This window comes from Fulmarus glacialis, unplaced genomic scaffold, assembly GCF_000690835.1.
Source record: "Fulmarus glacialis isolate BGI_N327 unplaced genomic scaffold, ASM69083v1 scaffold5965, whole genome shotgun sequence".
In the NCBI taxonomy this organism is placed as follows: Eukaryota; Metazoa; Chordata; class Aves; order Procellariiformes; family Procellariidae; genus Fulmarus; species Fulmarus glacialis.
The window spans coordinates 90,544-116,422 of record NW_009213592.1 but is presented as its reverse complement, the minus strand read 5'-3'; the positions used below and the strand labels follow the sequence as shown (position 1 = coordinate 116,422).

General features: G+C 43.9%; 1 protein-coding gene across 1 annotated transcript in view; it reads left to right on the top strand.

Moving 5' to 3' along the window:
- The first annotated feature begins 213 nt into the window (after nt 1–213).
- The window catches only part of SLC15A2 (solute carrier family 15 (oligopeptide transporter), member 2), a 39,495-nt gene continuing 13,829 nt past the window's right edge, over nt 214–25,879 (top strand). Inside the window, exons 1-13 of the mRNA XM_009578235.1 lie at nt 214–318; nt 3,604–3,691; nt 4,316–4,457; nt 7,510–7,609; nt 12,732–12,822; nt 14,979–15,056; nt 17,694–17,776; nt 18,979–19,065; nt 19,388–19,477; nt 19,819–19,863; nt 22,057–22,089; nt 23,157–23,245; nt 25,776–25,857. Coding sequence (XP_009576530.1) covers nt 214–318; nt 3,604–3,691; nt 4,316–4,457; nt 7,510–7,609; nt 12,732–12,822; nt 14,979–15,056; nt 17,694–17,776; nt 18,979–19,065; nt 19,388–19,477; nt 19,819–19,863; nt 22,057–22,089; nt 23,157–23,245; nt 25,776–25,857 — 1,113 coding nt within the window. The remainder of the gene's footprint in view (nt 319–3,603; nt 3,692–4,315; nt 4,458–7,509; nt 7,610–12,731; nt 12,823–14,978; nt 15,057–17,693; nt 17,777–18,978; nt 19,066–19,387; nt 19,478–19,818; nt 19,864–22,056; nt 22,090–23,156; nt 23,246–25,775; nt 25,858–25,879) is intronic.

Below are 25,879 nucleotides of genomic sequence, written 5' to 3'. Positions count from 1 at the left end.
ATTTAGGCTACTCAAGAAGAGTTCCCTGACTCTTCTTGAACTCTGGAGTTGTCTTTCCTGGTAGCATCTCCCTCCCCTCTCTGCCCTGGCTGCACAAATGTGCTCAATTAGGGTTAACTCAAACTGAATCAAACTTCATGCCTGAGGTTGGAAATCTTCCCAGTCAACTCACCACAGCCACATAGCATGGTGGGAGACAAGGCGAGAGGGAAGATGAATGCTTTTCAGAGAAACGAATCCAAGGAAACTTTGTTCACTTTTATTTCTGCAGGAGATGATCCCCCCAAAGCAGATTTCCCTGTTCAGAAAAAATCCCCGGTGAGTGTTACAGCTGGTTTCCTTTCCTTTTCTTTGCTTTCTGCTCAGCTTGCTCTAAACATTGCAAGATCTCTCTGTTCTTTCCTCTGTTGTGCTCTGGCTAGAGACAAACACCCTTTCTTGCAGAGAAATGCATAAGCATTAACAACTCAAGGCAAAAATCCCTCCGCTAACCTGATTAAGTTAAGAAAGGGCAGCTTAAAGGGAAAAAATGAACTGTCCGAATCTTTAGAAAACAGAGTAAGGGTTTTGATTGCTGCCTTTTTCTGAACACTGCTTTCCTTGTGGGAAAAGACTTACTTCTCTGAAGTGGAGGGAGATGTTGTGTGCGGGAGGGAGGGAGTTGGCCTGTGCATTTGCTTAGTATGAGACCCACCAGGGAAGGGTCCCCAGATGCTGCAGAGCAGAAGGAAGGACAGGGATTGAGCACAGGCCACTGATGTGTGTTACAGAGCTCAACTGTAGTGACAGAGCCTCAGGTTTACATCTTTGGACCTGATTTAGAGCCAGATTCAGCTGAATATTTTCTTGCATTGCAGCTTTGAAGTTTGTGCAGTTTTCAGGCTAATTCTTGTTGAGTGCTTGACCCCTAAAAACTGAACACTGTATTGACTTTGGGAAGAACAGGGCTTGTGTTGCACCTGCTTTGACTTGCAGGACAGTATGGTAATACTTGCTTTTAAAGCCTGCAGTCAGTCATGTCATTAGCAAGCCAACTCACAGTTTTAAGTACGGTTAACTGTTTGATATGCAGAGCTCCTGTGAAGTATTAATCTTAGTCCCATTTTGCAGCTAGTCAGCAAGAAGGAGAGGTGAAAACAAACATCTCCTGTCACTGGCACTTTAAATGACCTTTCTTTTTTCCGAAGACACAGACTATCAACTTCCACAGTATCTTTAAGAGCTCCATAATCCTGCAGATCCCAGGTTTACAGTGGTAGCTAAGCACAGCAGACTATCTGTGCGCTCATGAATCCAGGCTTAGCCTCTTTGCTTTCGCTGGGGCTCTCTGCTGAGCAAGGTCCTCCGCCGCGAAAGCAAGCAAACTGCATCTGGCTCTCCGCATGGATGAAAGCTGCCCACTTTTGGATGTCCAGGCAGGCCACAGGCAGGTCAGTGATACAGCGGAGAGAATACATGGGGTTTCTGCATGTGCTGATGCCATCTCGTGACATACAAGCCAGATGGAAGTACCCCTGCTTGTAAGTCGTTGCTCTGTGTTTGTAAGCACTTTCCCAGGGTCCTGGCTCAGGCGCTTGGGGAGGTTTACCTGGGAAGTCACTGCCTCCCGCTCTCCTTTCCCTGCTTGCCCCTGCTCATCTGTAGGAGGTGCCCATCCCAGAGCAGGAGTGGCTGAAATGGGTCACTGCCAGGTTTTCTGTCACTGCAGGTTGCAGCGTGGCATGTGATATCTTAAACTGCTGCAGCTAAATCCAGCAGGGCTTGTACATCGGGTGTGGAGGGGTGAGTTCAGGCAGCAGGGTTCCCGCCACCTGGCCATCTGCGTTTGAACAGTCACGCTCTGCATCTCCATCAAATGTTATTAAATCTCATGAGTACTGATAGCAAGGTCTGTGAAAGAGAGGAGGAAAAATATCCCTGTTATACAATTTTACTTTCAAGTTCAGAAAATGCTTCCAAGCAACCACAGGAGACATAATTTGCCTTTTATGGCTTTTCTTCTTTATTGTGAAAAACTTGTTGGAGAAAGGTATTCTGTGTGTGCATATGTATGTGTGTTTGTGCATTTACAGTTTACATATGCCACCATTTTTAGGCTAGTCTAAAAGCAGGAGGCCCCAGTGCGGTTTCCAAGGGAGCCCACTCTGTCTTACAAGCCATATGCTGAGCATGATGGTTTCAGAGTAAATAATAAATGAAATGGATAATTACATATTTACTCTAGTAAAGCAAAGAGGCCAAGGGTTTCTTAATAAAAAGGCAGCCCATAAATAATGAGAGAAAAACATATATAAAAAAGAACAAAAATATTTGTCTTTAGAGATGCTGGGTTAAGTAATGGAAAGAGGTTTTTGGTTTTTTTGGTTTTTTGGGTTTTTTTTATTGTGGACAGCCAGTCTCTTCTCTTTTGTTGCTCTTGTGTAATGTTGAACAAGGCAGCATCATTAAGCTAGACTCTTCTAAACTTGATGTCATTGCTTTGGGAATCCAAATAAGCTCAGGTCTTTTAGTGGTGAAATAAACCTGAATAAACAGATTTATTTTGGTGTCTGTAGTTGCATTTGGGACTCTGGGAAGGAATACAGGAATCCATTATTTCCTACATGAGGCACAGAAATGCATGTGAAGAGTTCATCTCACTTCACTGGCCCATACCATGGCTGTTTAAAACCACAAATATAAATGCAGCTGTTAATATCACTCTCCCCTCCATCCCTCACCGAGTGCCTGGCCAGCCCCTCTCTCCCTCTAATTGGCAGAGACTGGGCAGTGCTGTGAAAACCTGCATTCCCTGTTGCGAGGCGGTGGAGCTAAGCAGCTGGAAGCTGCTTAGCTTGGACCGCAGTGGAGTAGCAAGAGGGACGGAGGCCCGCGCAAGGTCATGCCAATACTCATCTATTTAAATGCCTTATATTTCACTTGGAAACTGTGGATTTTAGCTGGAGTAAAGTCAGATTCAGTGAAAGAGTGGCCACGCTCAGACAGGTTTGACAGTCCCATCGCTGTTTTGTTTAGTTTTGATTAATAAATTGAATTATCCATAGCTATGCCAGCGTTCTTGGAATATGAAATGGATGCCATGCCTGAGTGAGTGCTGGACATGGGGCTGACGCTCTGCTTCAGTGAACACGGTGGCACAGTTTGGTGCAAATGAGGTGCAGAGATTGAGGGAAGTTGTTGCACGGGAGGGAGCAGCTTCACACAAAAACAGACAGCAGTTTTGGGGCAGGGTAGTAGCTTTATGTGAAGTGTAGGAGAAAAGGCATCCAAAGGTAGGTTTTTGCATTGCAGCGGAGAGGTGGTAGGACCCTTCCACTGGAGCTCCTGGAGCTAAGAGCGTGGTGGGCTGCTGACAGCCCACGAATCCCTATGGCGGTCCTTATGGGACCATGTCAGCCAGGCTGATTCATTGGGGAGCCTTAACCAAAGCAAGATAGGTGTGGGGTCCCATTTCTCCTTTGAGTCCAACCCACAGGCTAGTCAAGCAGCAGTGGGCGCCTGGTTTTTGAACTGGACTCCTCTCTACTGCCCAGACACTGTGGCGATATGTTGCCGGGGTGAAGGCTTTCACAGAGCTGATATGTTCTAATTTGTCTCCTGCAGAAACTCTGTGGCTCCAACTACCCCCTAAGCATTGCCTTCATCGTGGTGAACGAGTTCTGCGAGCGCTTCTCCTACTATGGCATGAAGGGTATGTAGCCTGTGTCTGGGAAGCAGCTTTCCCATCCTTGGGTTTCTATACACACTGGCCTGGTGTTCCAGGGCTGTGCTGTATGTGGTCTCAGTTGTCTTTCAAAGTAAATTAGTGTTTGGGGATGCAGGTATGAACAGTGTGCCCTACCATTGATGCTACACCTGCTCTGAGCAGAAGTTGGGACTAGAGAGCTCCAAATGTACCTTCCAGTCTAAATTTTTACATGATTCTCTGTCTCAAACCCGGTTTTCCAGTGTGTGATGTCTTTCGTAGTTGTGTGCAATCAGCATATTTGGGAATGGAATCATACAGGCACCTAATTTGCAAATAGAAAATGTGCGTAAACAGAACTACAGGTTATGGTAAGATAAGCTAGAAAATATGTTTTCCAGCTAAACACAAATGTTTATGAGCAAAGAACACATGATACTCATATATCTCATTTTAGCTTTTCTTGTGTCAGGGATTATGAGGAACAGGTCTGAAAGCACAGATCTTTCCACAACAGTGCTCATAGCTGCTAGACAAATCAGTGGTTTTCTTGCCACCGTGATGTAGTTTCCTGCTTACCTGCAGAGATACACATTAATTATCTGATGTGATTTGCTTGTTTGCTTTTAGCTGTCCTGACACTATATTTCTTAAGCTTCTTCCACTGGGATGAGAATCTCTCCACCGCTGTGTACCATGCCTTTTCCGCGCTCTGTTATTTCACACCTGTCATTGGAGCCATCATGGCAGACTCATGGCTGGGGAAATACAAGTAAGTGGAAACATCTCTCTAATTCAGACAGCATACATCTACAGCATGCAGCCTGTGCAAGGGCAGTGCTGTGTGTGCTCCTAGTTTTGAGCTAACTCAGTGCAGCAAAGACACACTTGCGAAGGTCAGCTCCTCTCTGTTAACGGATGAACAGCTGATTTGTTTGCTTATGCTGTTCTCGGCACCTCTTTCGCCCAAGGGCCAAGAGGCAATAAAGTTGGAACAAATTAAATGTCACAAGCACACTTTTCCTCCACTGTCCTTCCCTACCCACCTTGAGGAAGCTGAGGTGTAGGGTGATTAACCCTCAGCTTGCCAAGATCTGCTTCTGAGAAGGATTCAAAGATGTGAGGAAGCGGCGTCATCCTCTAGATCTTGCAGTTTCAGGTGAAATGTCGCTAACTATACTATATTTATGCTTTCACAGCGTAGGGAATGTGTGAGCACACCCATTTTTATGCCAGAGAAATCTGGGTTCACTCAAATCATCTTCCTCAGCACATAACCAGGTAAACTCTTCCTCAGTAAGTTAGGCAATCTCCCCTTACACTGGTAAGTTGTGGGGCCATCATCGGCCTCAGAGTGGTGGTGAGCAGCTGGATATAGGACTTTCTTTGCTTGGCACTGTTTGTTCATTGTCTGAGGAGTCTTGGCTGTCAGAGTGATGAAGTGTAGCCGAACCCTGTTCTCTAAGACTAAGCACATCTGGCAGAAGAGTCTCAACAGGAAAAGAACAGCTGCCATATACCTTTCCAGCAGAGAGTTCTTAAGGAGATACCAATGTTCTTTTTTCTTTGTGCTTGATTTTAGTAATTCTCTTGCGCCTTTGAATGAAAAAAATACAGTGGGGGTTTATTAACTTCTTTATTTAAGGTCACCTAGCAACGTTCATTGGTATTTGAGGATATCTATCTTGCAGCATGATGTTGTGAGAAGGTAAATCCTTATGCAGACTTTTGTACATTAGGCAGGAGACTTTCCCTGGAGTAATCCCTATGACTTAACAGGAGGTGGCTTTTGCTGTAGTAGCTGGACCTTGGCCAATACAGAGGACAGGATAACAGATTAGAGAGGCTTTTAGGAATGACTTGATGTGGCTCTAAATTAGCTGTTGCAACCAGGGTTTGGATGCGTCGAGGACTGCTTCCATGCTCAAAGCTCATAGGGCTTCTTCTAGTGCCTCTGTCCTAACAAGTCCTTCCATTCCCTCTGTGTGTCTCGTCTGCACATAAATACATAGACATCTCTTAATCCTGAAGGTGATGAAGGAATAGAATACACTCAAAAGCCTGATCCTCCTAGTCAGATTTCTTCTTCTCACCAAGACATGGGAGGCAGATAGATGAGCTCAGTCCCTCAGAGGTACTTGGGATCTAAAACAGACTTGTAATGGGGAAACCACACTCCTGATTCAGATGTGTTAGTCAGGTGGGTTGAATGTAGGCAATGGTCCCTATAGATGCCTTCCAGTCAAGGGATTCACTTAGGCACGTGCTACAAAATGCCAGTTATTAGTAATCTGGAAACTGACTTGGACCTGAACAGTACTCTTCTATTTGCACTCTTCCATGCATGACAAGACTGGAACATTTTTAGTTCATTCTGCTCAGCAACCTCTGCAAAGAAAGCAGGGGCTATCCCTTCTTAATCTGAATCCGTTTGCCTGTCTCTTTCTTCCAGTGCACTCAGTGTTGAAACAAAGCAGTTATAGCTGCCTGCTACACCAGTGGTACGAACAAACCAGTTCCTTGTGTGTCTACCAAGTAGACTTGCCATATCAGGAAGCACACTCTGTTTTCGGATCGTACATCACCCAGCACCTTCAGTCACTGCTGTTTGCTTTCCTCACAGGACGATCATCTACCTCTCCATTGTGTATGTGGTTGGCCATCTGATAAAATCAGTCGGTGCAATTCCATCCCTAGGCAACCAGGCGGTTCATGTGTAAGTAGCTGTTAAAGCCGCAGTGCTGTAGTAGATTGCGATGGTAGTTGGTTTACCCAGGACTGTCATTTGTTTCACCTCCATCAGGCCAGCAGTTTGGGGGCTGTGCATGGGTTGCTTTTATCAGGGGAGGGTTTGGCATATCTGAGTAAGAACAGAAGGGTGGATCTAGAGTGTGAATGCACCAGAAGGAGTTGGAAACCGCCACAGAGACTTTAAGCCCTTTGAGATAGGGACCTCTGATCACCTCTCTCTGCTATACCATGCTACTGGAGTTTGGTCTCCTCCATCCAACTGCCTGCACCAGGCTAATTCGTCCCTCATTTCCTCATCAGCATAGCTGCCCAGCTCAGCAAGGTTCCCCTGTGTGCATGGGAACACAAACCCAAAGATACATTTTCTGATGTGACAGGGGAAGTGTCTGTGTCTTCCATAGGGTACTACCATTTTTGCCCTCTAGATTCTGAACTAATAGGCTTGTCAGAGTAGTTTCTCATCTGGCGTCTCTGAAACCACCAATCTGTTTTTGCTTAGGTGGTTACAGCTCTAAAAATATGCACATGCAGGGAGCAGCACATCTCATTTACAGAACAGTTTCCTTTTGTCCCAGACCTGGACAGTCCTGACACTCCTGTTCCCTGCAGATGTAATCTGTTGGGCCAACAATGGTATTTTGAGGAGCACTGGGAAGTAGAAAGCACCCAAGAATAAGCCTAATTCAAACAGTTGGTCTGCACTTACCCAGGCTGAAAGGCTACAGAAAAAGGCTTTTTTTTTCCTTTTTTTTTTCTTTTTTCTTTTTCTCAGTTGATCTCTGCAATCTTTTGTTCTCATATGAGTGAAAAATAATCCCAAGGATCTTTGATCTCTAGTATGTCCATTGGGTCTCAGAACAGCAAGAAACTGACAAAACCAGTTTGGTTAATTGACTGGTACTGAATGCAGAAATTAGGATAATTAATTTGTTTTTCGCACTTAGCTGGCTCATCATCACTACCCATGTGCAAAAGACAATGATACCAGAGGAATCGTGGTTGGGTGACACTAAAATGCTCTCATAAGCATTGGAAAGGTTCTGCAATGGTGATATTTTTGTTCTTGCATGAAGGATCCTGTCTATGGTTGGTCTGTTTTTGATCGCCCTTGGAACGGGAGGTATCAAGCCCTGTGTCTCTGCATTTGGTGGGGACCAGTTTGAAGAGGAACATGTAAGATTTCTTTTCTTTCCTAAAATCTGCAGTGTCTGCTTACTTTATGAGGGTGTTTATGTGATCAAATCCTGTTGTACTAGAATAAGGGCCAGGTTGCTAGGAAAAGATGTAGCAAGATGTGAGGTAGGATGGTTTGTGTAAGACTTGAGAGAATCTGGATGCTTCAGGAAAGGAAAATGACAGCAGAACAGGACTGATATTGGGAAGGATAGGTCATAACTGCATCAAATCATCTAAATGTTAATTGGATGTCAGACTAGTTGGAAATCCTGTATCATGTAACCATTTCTGAACCAGCTTAACAGGGGTGGTTATAATGCACTGCAACGGAATATGGCAAATGAAAGAGAAAATTGTATCACCAGCCTATGCTTCCTTGGGAATTTTCCCTCAAATCCGTCATAGTCTGTGTCTTAGATCTTGTTCAGAAAGAACTGTAGGAAATTCCAGTCTTTTAAAAGTAGTGCTGGTACCAAATCTACCCAGAATGTTTTCTAGATATTCCAGAATGGAAAGTTCTGAAGAGTTGGGAAAATGTTTCTTTTGTAGCTCTGTTTGTGCTCTGCATCCTGTGAATTGTAGTCCAGTTGCTTCGTGTCCTCATTGTCTATCATGAGTGCTTAGGCCCAACCTGTGCTAATCTCAAACTCCTGTTATGCACCACAGTGGCTCAACCAGGTTTAAGGTAGTACTTAAAGAAGCGAAGCAGGTCAGGAAGTACTAATCCTCAAGCAAAATGCATAATTTTCAAATTGACCTGAAATTAAACACTTAGATTTATGTTGACCTAACACACAAATAAAAATTTCCGTTTTCTCAATGACAGTATTCAAATTAGCAACTTCTCTGAGTGGCGTAAGTCCTCAAATATGTAGAAGGCCACTGCTACAAGAAAGAAAGTAAGTGTTGGGGTCTGTGATGAGTAGGCTTAAACTCGGGGAGGATTATTTAGGACTGACAGTCAGAAAAATTTTCCAGAAATAGATCTAGAGAAGGACTGAAAAAGATTAGGACCTTTGGGAGATGGAAATTCCCATCAATGGAGGTATTGAAGAAGGACATTAGACTAATGGTAGGCACTGGTAGAGTTGGACAAGGGAATGGTCCTTTGGCCTTGGATAAGCTATGGGAGCCCCGTGGGGCAGTTTGCTGTTTGTCTTTTGCAATGCCCCAGCACATAGTCAGCATTTAATGAATGAATAATATAGACTACAATGTTTATTTTAAAATTTTGGGAAGACCTGTGCTTTCTGCACATGAACTGTGTGATGCTGAAAGTGATGAAGCTTATGGTTACTAAGGAGTAACAAAACACAGGATGTTTCATAGTCACTTGTTCAAAGCAGATCCTTCTGCAGGCATGTCCATCCTGTGCTGTCAGTTGGACTCGGTGCTTTACAGGATGCTGCAGAAGAGGGAGCAGCAATCGTCTGGTGGTCACCAGCTTCCTCAGCTGGCACAACTCTGACCAAAAGCAGGCTGGCAGTACAGCACAGGCGCTCTGGGAATATGCTGCGTGCATACTAGCAAGTGGGCACCTCAGCTTGCAGTGCCAATAGTTGTCCCAAAAGGATTCCAACAGGTGTTACAGCAGCGTTTTCAGAAGTGCTACTTCTATGAATATTAATGATTAATAATGTTTATCCACCATCTTTCAATTACCACCTAATTACAGTATAATAATATGTACCACTTATCTTCAGAGTGTTTTATAGACTTCAGCTAATGAATCTCGGCACCCCTGTCAGGCACATCCCAAACTTACAACCACAACTGAGTTACAGAGAAAAACCTGAATTGCCTGTGGTTGTGTGGGCCTGTGCCCATTCTCCAGCATTCAGACTACACCACTCCAACAAATTTATCCAGTACTAAGGCTCAAACATTCACCTGTGTGTTGCCTCAAGAAAAACTAATTTAGAGAAAGAAAACTGTAAAAAGCCTTGTGATAAGGACAATGAGTTCTGCTCTATTCATTCTTTTCAGAATAGAAAGGTTTGTATTTTACCATTTTGAAATGACTTGGCCTTTCAGAAGAAAAAAAGGTTTTATGCTATGTGATAGGAAATTTAAGTCTTCAAAATTGGAATGAGAAGTTTTAATTTTGTAAGGAATGAAAGGTTTGGGGCCAACCAGAATATTTCTCCCCTCCGGAGTGCTGTTTGAGAGGACTTGTCATGTTTTTCATCTTCCACTCCAGGTAGGGTGAAATAAGTTTTGAAAATTCCCAATGAAATGAAGCATTTGATTCCCCCTTAGTTTTCAGGACACCAATAAACTTCAGATGAGCTCTTAAGTGCACAGGTTTAGTTGTTCCATCTGGAAACTAGGGATGTGGTAATTCTGTGTATAAAATGAATAAATAAATTGCCCATGCTATTCCCACGTAGAGACAAATTTATGTTTTGAGGTAAATGCACACCATCGGTCTGGTTTTCTTTTAAGTACTTTAGGAGTGTAATAGTCTTGGATCTGCCGCTTTGAGAACAGTGCTACTACAAACAGTGATGTCAGCAGGAGGTCAGATAGGGAAAGTAGATTTACCTGCAGGAGATTTGTCTATGGGATTAGGACTCCAAGCTAAAAATGCCTGAACAAAATTATGTTTATGATATGTTATATGCGAAGGCTGCTGTGCATATTAATTAAAGACCAAAGCTGCTTTCAAACAGTGTGATATGGTCTTTAAGGTACTAAATAGCTTTCTCTTTGTTTCTGTATTTTCTGGTTGCCAAGGAGATCAGGATTATTGTGTATGGTACCTTTTCTCAAATTAGCTAATCCAAATCATGTTGTTAATGTACGGCTGCTCCAAAGATTAAGAAAATAGGGAGGGAATTCTTTTTTCCAATCAGTGTAATTTGCAAGCTGCTGGGTCATTATTTTTGTAATCACTTTTGCTTTTCTCTGACCATTTTTTTTCCATCACTGAAATCTGAAAATGTGTGAAATAAGATGCTTCAAATTCTTTATACATCACTACCCTCTTCTCTTACCAGCACAATCTTTTTGGTAATTGTTGCTGTAGACTTTATCACGTCGAGAGCTGCATGCTTGAGTTTTTCTCAGCTCTCAGAAATTCGGAGTTGCTCAGATACGAAGGGTTAGAGATATGGCATGAGAATTTGACTAGAAGAGGGCAGGGCTATGAGGACTGTACTGCACCACTCATGTCAAGCCATGGCAGGGCTACTCTGGGAGCAGGAGAGGTTGCTGAGGCTGTTCATTTCTCTAGATTTCCTTATGATACAAATAACTAGTCACAAAGGTAGAAAGAAGAAGAAAATATACTTCTACTAGCTTAGCAGTAGAAGGTTCCAGGTAATCAAAACCACTGGTAAGGACAGAAATGGAGAATGAGAGATCCAGTGCTGTTTGCTATTAACCATGGGAACATGCCATAGAGATGATTATTATAAGGTTTACAAATCCTTTAATCCAGGATAAATCATTTACGAGTAATGTATGGATTAGATTGCCTGGGACATGCTAGGAAATAAAATCGTGGAAAAGCCAAAAGCTCAAGTTGATGGGGTCTTCATAACTGTGTTGTGGCAAGACAAAAAGCCCTTAACTCAAGTGAGGGGACCGCCAGACTCCTTGGTGGTTGGCAGTGGGAGGCGATGCGGCTCTCACCCTCATCTTCCCAGTACCCGCTTCACAAGGGGACATAAAGAAAAGCCCTCCCAACGCCCTCCCACCTGCCCACCTTCCCTGGAGTAATACCTTGTGATAAGAGGCTTCTCGCCATATGAAGTAGCAATATTTCCTGTTGGCTGCACCATCAGTCATGGGAAGTTTTGTCACATTTTTGGATCCCAGGCTTCATTCCTTAAGAGCTGTCCTCTTTTAGCTGCCTGCAAGTCTTCACATTTTCTCCTGTTTTCTAACCTTGTGAACATTATTGTCTCAGGGAGCAGAAGGAAGCAGGACATATTAGAAGGAGAGGGGACAGAACCAGGCCCCTGAGGAGCTTTCTCACTCTCAGCTAAGTTAGAGCTTCGCATTCAAATGATGCCTAGTCATAGAGATGTGGTTCAAGGAGCTTGAAGGAGCTCTCTGCCAGGCACCAAGCCATGTCCCAAGCAATTTGCCCATTACCTTTACAGGACCTGGTGACAGCTGGGAGTGAAGCCTAGATACATATGGAGTATATTGGCTGCCTGGGCTTGGGCTGTCCTTAAATGCTGGTTTCACCAACTCAGGTGTCCCATAGCTGGTGATACAGATCAGCATGGGGTAGGTCAGGTAGCCTGCTCTACTTTCTCCACTCTGCTGGCCCACCCAGGCACAGGGAGGAGGTTTAGCACTGTGTATGTGCATGTGACTCTGCATGTATGTCTCCCCCGCAAGGAAGGAGAGACTGCTCTCAGTTGAATGCACATTACTCCTGCAAAAAGGATCAAACTCCGCATCCAGTTCTTGATTCCTTCCAAATTATGTATTATGCAGGAAGAAAGATGCTCAACAGGAATCCTTTGACTGTGTGAACTGTAGTATGTTACAACATCAGTTAAATTCTGAACTCTTTCTCTTAGAGTTCATCCTTCCATCAGGCTCTCGAATTTACTCCTGTAGATTTAATTTACCTTATTAGTTTGAGGTTGACTGGCCTCAGCTTGGTAATCTCCTGTCTGACGGATACCTCTCATTTGCTGGCACTGTCTCATCTATGCTGTCATTACCAGCTCCTCAAAATACACAGGTTTCTTTTTCTATTTCTACACAGGAAAGGGGGGGAAAAAAAAGAGCTCAGACATGGGAAGAAATGATGAGCTTGTCAGACCGTGCCAAATTGAATTGAATTAGGTGACAGAGGATCTGAATTATGCTACTTGTTCTGAATAAGTAAATGTTCTCCCCTCCTTCCAATCTCACAACACTCTCGAAGCAGTGACTTTTCCTCTGAAATACCAAAAAGCCCCAAAGCACTTCTCAAGTAATGTGTGATTGTGTGAGCATTTACCATCACCCGAACGCAAGCTTGTTTGCTTAACATTTTATGCACTGCATGTCAATATTTACCCAGCGTTCCTAACAAGAGAATTGATAGTGTTCAATTTGCAAGCCCAACGCTGTGTGTTAGCCGTGACATTGATATTGTCTTCTCTTGTTTTAGACCTTGGAGAGAAGCAAGTTTTTTTCCATCTTCTATTTATCCATTAATGCTGGAAGTTTGATCTCCACGTTTGTAACTCCTGTATTAAGAGGTCAGTGTTGATTTAGAATAAGACAATAAATTAGCTGCCCTCTGACTACTCCGCTGTGCATAGTTAGGCTCTTATGACAGCTGAATGGCAGAAATTACATTATCTGTGGAGTGGCCAGTGTATTGCATTTACGCCTTGTTAATCCTGCCGTAGCAGCACAACAGATTTATAGCAGTAGCAGACAAGTCACAGAAACTATATTCCTGGTTGTATTTCAAAGCCAGCCTGAACTGTGGAATTAAAATATGAAAGGTGGAAGGACCTATACGGTCATCTGATCCTCCCCATTGCCAGTGAAGGATTATTCCCTCGTCTTGCCTGCAGGGATCCCTGAGGATGGGAACTGATCTCTGCTGTCCTGTGCAGGTGTCAGGGCCGAAAAACTTAGCAGGGCTGGTTTTGAAGTCCTACCATCTCCCTCCCACAGGGTGCTGCTGGCTTCTGGAGGGCTCTGTCCTGGCATCCAGGCATGTCTGAGTGGGTCTGCTTGCAAGATTGCAGCCCTGAGCAACTAGCCTTGAAGACAAAGCATAGGCCTATGCCCCACTTAAGACCTACTTTACATTCTAGCCAGCTTGCACAACCCCTTTTAGTCCCTGAGTCTTGCTGCACTTACTTCATTGTATTGCAGCGCCTAGAAGCCAAGGGGATTGGCACGCTCTAAATACAGACACAGAGGCAGAGCAGCAGACCATAGGCGATGGGGATGGGGACAGGGACAAGGTAGCCTTCACACTTAGCAGCAATTTTTTTCATTTCGTCTGTGGCCTCCAGGAAGCTTTCTTTGTTCAGAGTGGTTATTTTAACAGGCCGTTCATTTCACAAGGCTGTGGGCAATTGTGCTTGTCTCATATTTACACCATGCTTATGGGCAAAGTCAAATGCTGTATCTTGTGCTCTTTCTCTCACCGGTGTCCCCAGGTCAGCACTCTGTTGGGAAGGGGCTTTTGCTCACTATAGCCAGTGGGCAGATGAAAATCCAGTCCCCTTCGAACATCAAAATCTGTCCCAATAGCAATAAACTAGCTGCCACATGGAAATTAGGTGGAGAGGATGGGGAAAGAGTAAAATTTCTGCTAAATGTGAAAGCTTTTCTTGGAAGAGCAAGAAATGCAATTCATAGACATTTGGCAGAAATGCGGAATATATACTTTTAGGTGGAGAAGTCCAACTCATTTTGCGTGTCAGAAGTTCAGTGTGCCCATAGTGTCTCACTGCCAGCTTTGTTGGATTTCAACTAATTTGCTGAAAATAAGTAAATAAATGCTATGCCTATACACAGCTAGGCAGCTGACAGTGACTGCCCAGGGACAACAAACAGGAACAACTGAAGGCTTCATGGGTTGGTTTCCTGTTGACTATGTTGGCTTATTTTAGCCATTTTGTTATTACTCCATGTAAGAATGCAGTAATTTGTAGCCAGTAGCATACAAACAGTGACCCCACTGCTGGCTTGCTATTTGCAACTGGATTTCTAAATTCACATGGTGTGAGAACTGACCTGGTCCAAGAGGTGCAGGGTTTCGGTGAACCATAGCTCAGATCGATCAAAGCCATGCTGTAACAAACCTGGCTTCCTGATGGGTTATTGCAAGACCTGACATTTGGAGCAGGCTGCCTCTAGTGAGATTGGAAGGTGGCAAGAAAGGGAACTGAAGTTTTAAGACTAATCCTGTCTCCCACTTATATATAGGGGTATTGTCTTCCACTTTGTCCACTGTAGGTTGCTATGAAATCAGATTCAGGTTTTTAGCTCAATAACTCATGCAGCTGGCACAAATAATGTGGAAACACAGTGGTGGTTATTTAGATCTAGGCAAATACAGAATGGCTTCAGGTTATTTTAAATGTTGTGGGTTTTTTCCCAATTACAGTTCCTCTAGTTCTTTCTACCTATTTGTCTACCCCCTCCCTTCTACCATTCTCATCAATATCCCGTTATCAGCTGCTTTTGATGGCACACACTAACCCTGCTTCCAAATTGTCTTCATCAAGGGAGGACAACTGTTTCAAGGAGATTCAATTCACAGTGTCAAGCACCAGCAAAAAAGATTTAAAGCCAGGGGAAGTGACTGATTTAGGGGAAGCAAATCAAAGGCCCTGGTAACATAAGTCTGACTGTAATGAGGTGCTTTTATTTCTGACTTCTTTTTCAGGGGATGTGAAATGTTTTGGAGAGGATTGTTATGCACTGGCTTTTGGTGTCCCAGCAGCACTGATGGTGTTGGCACTTGGTGAGTGGAAACAATAATGCTTGTAATAGGAGTTACCATTTTTGAGTCCATCGATAAATGAGAAAATGCACAAATTCACTAGCTCTGGATGGATGCTGCGATGGGAAACTCAAGGGTTCAAGGTCATCCAACAATTCCACAGTTCAGAACAGCAAGAAAAATCACTAGTTCACTTAGTGGTGGGCAGACCATGGTTTTACTGCAATCCTTTATCATGATACTGATGAGAGGGTGGTCTGGTGGATGTTTCACAATACAATTGCCTTGCTCTGTAAAGCAAAGGGAGGCAGCAAAATGATTCTCCTGATGGCTTGCAGCTTTGCCTACGAGCAGGCTTGGCCTTTGAACTGCAATCTGAGCAGTCCTCAGAGTTTCCCAGCTTATAGAAGAGAAGCTTAGCATGCCACTTCTATCCTTTCCACAGGCTCTTTGCAGCTTGGGGCCATCTTTAATGGCTCAGACTTTTGCTTCAGAATCTGTGCGCCACAGAAATCACAGAAGGAGCTGAATGAGATGTTACTTTATTCTGAGCTGTCTCACTTTGCTTGGCTGAAGTAATTCCCACAATTACAGTGACAATTTATTATTATGTTGCAATAAAAAGCCCTTATTGTCCAAGTGTCAGGAGGCAGCCGCAATCACCTTGTTTCCTAAAGCTTGCATCATAGCCCCATTAATGTACTTGTCAAGATTTCTTCTTCAACCCTTATAAAATACTTAGCAATTTCCACATTCTTACTGTTACTCTTTGGTAGCCAATACAGAGGACACCCCATTAGCTTTAGTTTCACAGTTGCAAGCTGCTGAGGGGAGCAGTCCCCTTATTACACTGCATTTGAGAGGTTTTGGCACAGCATGGGGTGACTTCTCATTCAGCTTGTTAGCTTAATTGAGAGACCAAGCAATTGTGTGATTTCACCACAGCATCTGTGATTTGAAAACTTCGTCCCCCCAGAGAATGTGAATGTTGCTCTCTCCCCTCAGACTTCCATCAGAGAGAAGAAACAGGACACTGGAGAAATGTCATCAGGCCACAGCTAACGTTACAGCAATTATTTTCAAAAAACTGCATGGTCACGGGCCTGAGAAGCTTCTCTTTTCCCCTGTGGCCTGTTCCTATCAGTTTAAGGCAGCGCAGGCTCCTCTGTTTGCCATTGTGTGATGAATGTTTCTAGCAGAGTAGTAGTTGCCCAGGGGAAAATGGATGTGTAAATATTGTAGTTTCGGTGAGGGCATCAATTGAAATGTGTTTTTAGCTAGTGTCCTGCTGCCAGATTGCACGGCCTGCCCGGCAAAGCAGCTCTGTGTTCTTTTGTAACATGCTAAAATGCTCTTGGAAGTGATATATTTGACTATGTGAGCAGCATGCAGAACTGGAGAAAATACCCTTTCAGCCCTGACTGGCCCTCTCCCTGTGATGATGGAAAGCAAGGATAGATTTAGAGGCAGAATGCAAATCTTATAGAGCAAGATTTTCTGGACTGCTTCAGTTTCTGAAAGATGGGGGAAGATTGATACTATTTAATTCCAAATGAATGCCAAACCTAATGCAGGAACCTCAGTTCCCAAAGGAGTCAATGGCATCGCCAGAAGGTATTTCTAATGAGTTACCTTTTAGAGGCACCAACAGGTCAACAGGGAGATGCTAAAAATTAGGTAGTGCAGCTACCCATTCTGGGTGACTTGTCCAAAGTGTCTTTCAGTGTGACTCACCTAAACTGACTTCAGAGGTCTCTCTGACAGTTCTGCAAGTCAGGACTGGATGCAAAGGGTCTTCATAGTGAGAAAACAGAAATGGTGAGTTCCCTGCAGTGTCCCAGGCCTCCTGTGTTAGGACAGAGGTGCCTGCTTTTCTCCACTGGCTGTGGACTGACTCAGACAATTGGGTTAGTTTAAAAAGTTGAGGTTGGTTTGTTATATGGATTTCACGCTCAGCTTTTATTATGCTTCTCCCTGCTAACGTCTTTGGAATTGCAATGTGCTCAGAGGCTCTCAAAGAGCAGGACAAATTATATGTAATCAGATAGCCCCATCTCTGACAGGATTTTGAAGCCTCAGTCCAATATTCTTTGTGCTTTGAGGGAGAAAACCAGGACAAAACAATATCTTAAATTGTATGGAGACCATAAATGGAGGTAATTTCTGTTAACACCAGTGTGTGATGCAGTGACCTTCATGGCAGATTCCACTGAATGTGTGTGAGATGCAAGTACACAGAGCCCGTGTTGGATCTGGATTAATCCTCACATGGTTGCAAGGAGTCAGGGCTGATTTCCAACATCAGGTGCAGCAATTCAATGTGGATCGTATTTTAAGTTTAGCCTACAAAAAGCATAGATGGAGGGAATTTTCAAAGCTTTGAATCAGATGTGGAGGTGCCTGTTGTGCCAGAGCAGATCATGAGAAGATGATGGTGACTTCCTAGGGATCACACTGCCTCTTGTAGGATGTTGCGTTTTCTTCCATCTGAAGGCATTAAAGGAGTCTTGTATATTTATTCTGTTAAAAGTGCAATACTGTAAGCCCCAAGGGCAGAGGATTTCTGTTGAATACAGGGGTGGGGGATCCTTCCCAGAAGCCAGTGCAGGATTGAGCTTCAGTCATGTGAATTCCCATTTGGATTATAATATTTTTCAGTTGTGTTCATTGCTGGAAGTGGACTGTACAGAAAAACGCCACCACAAGGGAACGTCTTACTGGAAGTATGCAAATGCATCAGCGTAAGTGTGTGCCATTCTCTCTTTTTTTATGCGTGACACTGAGGTTGCAGGTCAGAAGAGTGCAAAGGGAAAGGGGAGGTGACATCTGGAGTTCTTCTGTATGCTGCTCCTGGATATCTTGCTGAGGAGCTGTAAGGAATAAGAAACACATTTAGGTCCTACTTTATTCTTTCAACTTTTCAATTGTTTTTCCTTAGCTCCATGAACTCAGTTGATGTCAGTAGAACCACTAGTGGCAGATGCTGGTGGAGACTGAACTGAAAGGAAAATTCAGAAACTCACAGAGTATCAGATATATGACTCAATTTTTTTCAGCTGAATAATCAGCAGACAGTAATAGTACACAGTCATATTATGGACATTCAGCATGTTCAGGTAAATGCAAGAGACACCTGCTGAAGTTGCATTATGGCCTTATCAATTATTTTTCATAGTGTGTGAGCTGAATATAGTATGTGAAAAAATACTCTCTTATTATTAGGTGGATGATGATATTTCTTTTTCAGGAAGCTGTTGCTAACAGCAGACGTTTTCTTTTTACGTAGGTCAATCCTAGTGACAGAGTTACCTTGGGGAAACAGTTCAGATCTTAAAGATAGGATTTCTAAGTGAGGTCTGCTACTCTTTTTGCCAGGATGGCTGGAGCATACAGCATAAACAAACAAGTTACAAATTCGGTGTCACTGATTTCTCCTCCAATGAGAAACCAACTTGAAAGCTGGTCTAGGAGTGAATGAGGCATGGGCTGCACCAGGAATATGCAAAGAAAGGTCTACAGAACAAGAAAGGAATGAGAGTTCTGGTTTTGACATTGCTTTGGATAACGGGGCATTTCCTCCCCAGCACAGCGGTCAATCCGACAGGTGCTTTTTGGAAAATAACTGAAGAAATTATGTTTAAAGCTTTATCATGTAACAGGTTTTAAATCAAGCATGAAACAGTCTTTGGGGACTAGTTGTCTCTGAAAGACAAGCCCATGAGGTAGTTCATTCCCACATCATACCTTTAACCAACCGATGTCACAGAAATTTCCCTGCAGAGAATTGGTCATAAAGCATCTGATCTGAGATTTTGGAAGTGTCCAGCAAAACCCCCGCAGTTTTCTGGTGCTGCTTACATTTGGGGATGGGGAGGGCAGCCTTGAGTCGGGAATGTGACAAGGGCAGGTATGCTATGAGGGAGTTACCTTTTTTTCTCCCTAGTTTGCTATTAAAAACCGGCTGAAAAACCGCTCCCGTCAGATTCCAAAGAGAGATCACTGGCTGGACTGGGCGTCAGAAAAATACTCGGTAAGCCTGGCAGGTTTGGAGTGGGAAGGGGGGAGACGAGCAGACAGACAGCGGAGACAGTAAGACTGGCCTGGCCACACCACTCCTCAGATGCACCGGGCTCTCATTTGTCCTGTCCCTTTCCACATCTCTGCTCTCCTGACCCTTAATGGACAGTTTAGGTGCTGCACTGAAATGCAGAAATGCAAATGTGTCCAATATCATGAATAAGGACAATGAATAACTGCCATGCAGAAAGAAATAGGAGCTCTTATGCTTTGTGGCTTGAATCACATGTTGGCTTTTCACCCCCGTCTTACCTTTTTGCCTGTTCACTTTACAGAAACAGCTGATTAGGGAGATTAAAATGGTGACACGCGTTCTCTTCCTCTTCATACCACTGCCAATGTTCTGGGCCCTGTTTGATCAGCAGGTACAGTACAGCGCGTTGCAGGTCTGCCTGCCAGCCTGGGATTGCACCCTTGTCCTTCCAGGGTGACACCAAAGCATCCTGGAGATAGAGTGCCACGCTCCTACCAGGTGTCCAGGGGCTTGCTAGGGCAGTACCCACCATCACTGCTGGCCATCTCTTCATAGTCCTGCCGGGCGTCTGGCACAGGAGGGTGAGAAGGAAGAATGTGCCCTGCCTACTGGCAGGTGTTACAAAGAAGGGAAGGAATAGATGGGAAATAAGACCTCCAGCACTGTCGTCTTCTAGTTTTCCAGTCTCACAGGACATCTTGAAGGCTTCACAGCTGTCTGTTTTCTCCTTAGGGATCCAGGTGGACTTTGCAAGCCACAAAAATGAATGCTGATTTTGTAAGTACTTAATGTCACCAGGGCTGGTAAGACTAGTAGTAACATCACTGCTCTTGCTTTTTAACTGGAGTCTCGCAGTACTAAGAGCATCTGCTTGATGAGTCTGGGTGAGTTGCACTTTTGGTGATTAGAAGCGAGAGGCTCTGTGCAGCCATTTTCAATTCACCACAGCACATCTTGGCAAGGAGTGAGGGCTGGGGAGCCATCAGCAGCCTGCAAGGTCAGGAGTGCTGACCTACTGGCAACCAGTCACTCTGTGACCTTCCAGCCTGCTACCCCTACTGAAGACAGAGAAGTCAGGGAAAGTTGTAAGCAGCCCTTGTAAGGTGTAACTAGAGCTATTGTAGTTGTATATTTCTGCTCTGGCTTACTTGGTGATACATTAATGAAGCCTAGCAGGAATCTTGTGTATAAGGTAGAGATGTGATGAGGATTAATTAGTTAGTAGACATAAAGCTCTTCAAAGATGTGAATGGCAAATGGTGCAGGGTGCAGTGGCAGATAAATGTGGATCAGCTATCTGCCTAAAGATGCCACCGTACAGGGCTGGTTTCCAGACATATATGTTTTAACAGGCCATCTAGATCTTACCTGTGGATGCTCACATTAGAATTTAGGATTGTAAATGCCCATTTTCCAGTTTAAAATTGACTTAAAGCCCAACATTTGAGCCCTTCTATGTCACTCCTGTTAAAAATTGGGCTCTCAGCATGTGATACTCATTAGACTTAATTAATTCAAATGAGGCATGAAAAAGACTACACCTTGGGTAATATTTATCCACCTCAGAAACAAAACAATGAAAGTTCACACAGTCTTTGTGATGTGTGTCTAAAAACTTGGTTTTCTGCTGTTTTGCTCACATGCATTTAGTGATCCATTAGCAGAACATCTAAGAATCAGGTGTCACTTATTAAACTCCCCCTGGTGGAGAAGGACATATTCAGGGCTTTTTTGTCACACTAACTTGGACAGATTTTTGGCTTGTGTTTCAATCTCATCTGCTCTCCACTAGTGAGTTGTCCCAATTCATGAAGGTGGGAATTAACTGCAACATTGGGGTGATCCCACCATTAGGCTTGTTGGAGTTCATGTTTGCAATATTCCATGCTTTTCCCTTCTGCAGACAAAGGGCTCAGCTAGGAAGTCTGGAGTTAAAGAGGGGATGATTTAATGTGAGATGAAATATTTGCAGCTTGTTTCCTAATGGCACATTTGTATAGTGTGCACAAAGTAGCAGGAGGGGATATTTGCCTGATATTTTTAGTTGTATGACTCCTTTGCAGTGACCAGTGGTTTCCACTCTCCCAGGAGGCAGCTGCTGGCAGAGACAAGCAGGCATTCTAGATTCAGCTCAGGACAAGCCTGGCAAACAGGAGACAAACCCCCACAGTGCTTTCTTGGAAAGATACTATTTCCTTCCTGATTTTTCCCCCTCTTCTCTTCATCTTAATTTCAAATGAAAAACATTGCATGGAGTTCAGACAAACACCAGCCCCTCCCTGGAGACAGCTCATCCCCCTTTTGGGGACTGGGATCCCTCTGTCCATCTCTGTTGACCTTGCCTGATTGTGAGGGCTGGGTACGATGATGCAAGGGTGAGACACCCCTTATAGCCTTGAGGACTTTTGGCTCAAACCAAAAGTCACATTTGACCAAAGTCCAGTAGGTGCCCTTGGCAGATGGAGGGAGGAAAGAGGTGTTTGTGCAGCCCACTGGCTCAGGGATGGTCTTTTGCTATCCTTTTGGGGTGCTTGGGAGAAATGCCAACAGAGCTCAGAGGGTCCTGAAGCTTGAGAGCACTCATGTATAGGAATGGGCTTTTCCCATTACAGAAGCAGGGAGGGAGAAAGCTCTAAGCCCAAATCCCAGCTTGGGCACTAACATGCCCATTTGTCCCCACTTACCTAGTTCATGGCTCAGCCAGTCTGAAAGATGGGTCTCAGTATCTGTCATAGGCTGTGTCTCAGCTGCCATATATCAAGGACTGAGTGTAGCTTCCTTCTACAAAACAATTCTCATCAAACACTGTGTCCTTACACGACATGTGTCAAAAGCACAATATCAGCACAATAAAGCATTTGAGGAAGCCACCTTTGCTGCTAAGGCCTCTACTGGACTAATTGCTTATTTGCTATATGCACTGTTATTTTATGGTGTTTATGAATCACTTGGAATATCTTTTTGTTTCAGGGAATATATGTCCTTCAGCCTGACCAAATGCAGGTAAAAGATACTATAGGGCAGGAAATAACCCTTAGAAATGTATTTTCTTTTTCGCTTTCATTTTTATTTTTCTCATGGGACCAGTGGCCTTTCTTTGCTCCTTTTGAAGGTAATAGCAGTGCTCCTGCTGACTGCTGTGGTGTGGACTCTGCCTTATTGCTCTCTAGCTGTTTTGCAAGCTTAGTCTTGGGGTTCAGAAGACCCCAAGGATGTCCTAACACGGAGGTTGTATCCTACAGAATAGTGCAGAGGTGTGGGGAGACATGCCACCATAATAGTTCTTGAACTAGTGCTGGCATGTGGAGGATACAAGCTGTGTCTCCTTTTAACATGCCCCTGCGCTGGGATGAGCGTTGTACCTGAAATATATTTCCTTTCTCCCTTTCTGCAGGGCAGATGAAAATGTGAAGGCTCCAAGATGGTGCCGTGTTGTCACAGTTGATTACAATTCTTAGGCTGAACAGCTCTGGAGAATTTCAAAGCTGTTCTGTTCCCTGAAATCTTCCTTCAAAACTGAAACAGCATTTCTCTCTGCTTGTTCTCTATTTTCTTGCTCTGCCACTGCTGGCTGACAGACAAGCTCTGCCCCTCCCAGGAGAAATTTAGTTCCTGGGGGACTACCAAGCTGTTTGGAAGTATGAGAAATTGCCAATCTCACAGAATAGTGCCTGTTCCTCTGGGATTTTGCTGAAGTCCCAAGATGTTTCCATTATTGCTGATTTGTTGTAAGGTCCCACCACAGCACCGAAGGTCACCTGCCTCTATTGTCAGTGGGTTTTGTACTCTTTAAAAACATAATGCTTCAGTCCTCTCTTCAGGGAAACTGGGCCAGTGATGCTTGCTTACCTCTTGGAGGGGAGGATATGAACAAAATGTATTCGTGTCTGTGAAAACTAAATAGCGGAAGCTGTCGAAGTGCAAACTATGATTATATTTTAAAAGGAGGTTTTTAAGTGTTTGTTCATGTCCTTTCTGTAATGGAATTATTTCTGGAGGACAGTGCTTTATGAGTTTAATTACTGAAAGTTGCTTTCTAGTCACTAAACTCCCATTCTTTTGTATTGCAGTTCTTAAATCCACTTCTTATTCTTGTCTTCATCCCCATTTTTGACCTTGGGCTCTACCCCCTGATAAACATGTGCAAATTTAATTTCACGTAAGTACTTGGGGACAATGCAGATGCCTGAGTGCTTTTTCTTTTGCAGCAAGTGTGCAGAATAGCGTTTGAGGAGGAGAAACACAAATTTCCATTCACCTTTCCCAGTATTGCCTCTCCTTCAGCCCCAAGAGGCAGCATCACCCTCTTCCATAGGGCCTGCAAATTCCAAAGGGGAAAATTCAGTGATGTTGGATGTCGTAAGTACTTGGGGACAATGCAGATGCCTGAGTGCTTTTTCTTTTGCAGCAAGTGTGCAGAATAGCGTTTGAGGAGGAGAAACACAAATTTCCATTCACCTTTCCCAGTATTGCCTCTCCTTCAGCCCCAAGAGGCAGCATCACCCTCTTCCATAGGGCCTGCAAATTCCAGAGGGGAAAATTCTGTGATGTTGGATGTGTGATTAAGGGCACGGACTCCGTCTGAGAGAGAACGAAGACCTTTATTATACTGCACAAGCACCTTTTATACCTCACATTATGCCTCGTATGCATTATGGAAATCTCCAAGTAAATCCCCTAAGCAACGGTCATCTCTAACACGTGATCGATGCTCTTCTGCCAACTTCCTTATCTTCTGCCATGTCCTCAGAACTGCGAACACCATATCCTACTCCCCTTTTCCCACGGCTTACTTCCCTTCTTCCCACGGCTTCTTGTTCACCAATGCTATGATACTGCTCGTACTCTCAAACATTGATTCCTGCACAGTTGGATTCTGCTCTGTACAGATTTTTCATGAAAGCAGATATGAACAGTTCCTCTTTGAATTTGATCAACATGTTCTTCAGCTTGTCTCCTATATTACCGCTAAATAATTCCCTCCCTGAGAGGTCCCTGTGGGGCCAAATTCACTGTCCCATGTAGACTACATGTGTTGTGAAAGATTCCACACTAGGATCTGAGTCAGTGAGTACATAAGGGAATTTCCATATGGCCCAAGCATTTTATCCCTAGTCTATGTTAGCAAGAAGTGCAGTGTAATAGGACCAGACCTCCAAGTTGGTTCTGAAACCCACTTTATGCATTTTGGGGGATTTTACTTCAGAGTATCTGAGTCTGCCTCTGTGGACTGATGCCCTTTAGCAGTGGGAGCATGTTAGTGCACTCATGGAGTGCCTCTGCCAGTGCAGTTTCAGCTGAAAGGAACCAAGTTTCCATGCTCCAGCACCACTTCTCAACGTGAACCACAGCATGGGAAGGGACGATAAGTGGGAGATTGGCTTAAAAAGCATGTTCCTAATCCAAACTAAAATGCTGGATAGACAAACCAAATAAAATGGGGATGGAAGGAGCCTCAGAAGCCTACCCCTTCACCCTCCTGATTCTTTCTCATCATGCTGAATTACTTGCACCTAAAGACATATCAAAGACATTGTCCAGCCTTGCGATGGTGCCCTTTGGAGGACAACATCAGAAGCTGTACTTCCTGTGTACTCCATGCTACCTCAGTGTGAGCCCGTGCCCTGGACTGAGCCCTGACTGGACAGAAAAATTCCTGCCTAATGAGCAGTTCACAGACTAGTTCACGCAACAGCACAAACTCATGCACTGGTCAGGACTGAATGCCATGCTGTTTCTGCCCCCTGGATGTGGGATACTAATAGGCTCCTATCCAGTTTAGCTGTAGAACTGGCTGTGGAAACACTGTAGCCTGCAGGGTGTTAGCCTATGTGGCTGCAAAAGTTTGTGCTACAAAATCCCAATGCAGCTTTGAAGATTAAAACCATTTTTGTATTACAAGATGCAAGCAGTGAATATTTTCTTATCCTAGGGCATGTAACAGAGAATCAGAATTTGGGTTCCTAATCTGGATTTCCCACAGCCCAGTCAGTCTGGAATGTGAATCCAGACCATTACAAAGAGTGGAGACTACTGAATCTAGAAGCAGATTTGTTTCAAATATCAACAACTCAATACTCAGTTTGGAGCTGCCATTCTGGACCTGTTTTATTCTGCTTTATATCAGATTGTCTCGTGTAACTCTGTTAGAGTTGCACTAGTTTTGCTCTGAGTTCAGAAGCAAGCTCTTTATTCTCTAGAAATGTAAATGTATTGGCATGAGAAATAACCCAGAATGATGCCACAGATGGTCAGAAACATTGATGACACAAACTACACATTTTTCCGTTTTTCTGCTGCTAAATAGCATGCTACTTTTCTTTTGCCTTTCCCAAAAGGGACTTGAAGATATATAATTTCTAGTGCTCCTGCCAACATCACAGGTTCACATAATGCCATGAGCTATTCCCACTAGAAGAGCTAGGAACAAGATAATATGAAATTGCAAGCAAAGAGCTTTTTTTTCATGGGGTATCAGTTTTAATTGGCCTCAGTGCTGGCCTCATACAGAATAATAGAATAGTTTTAAGTTAAATGATTGGCAATTTAAACAGCGTGTCATCCCCAGTGCTACCTGTTGGACAGTTTATTACATGGTTTTGGCACATCTTTGCCTCTGAGGAATGGTATTCTATATTTTAAATTACTTTTTTTTTTTCTTAATGGCACCTCTTTCATTTGCTCCATAGACCTATTAGGAAAATGGCAACAGGTATGATCCTTGCAGGTATGGCGTTTGGACTTGCAGCTGTTCTAGAAGTCAAAATAAACGTAAGTATAGCACAAGGGATTC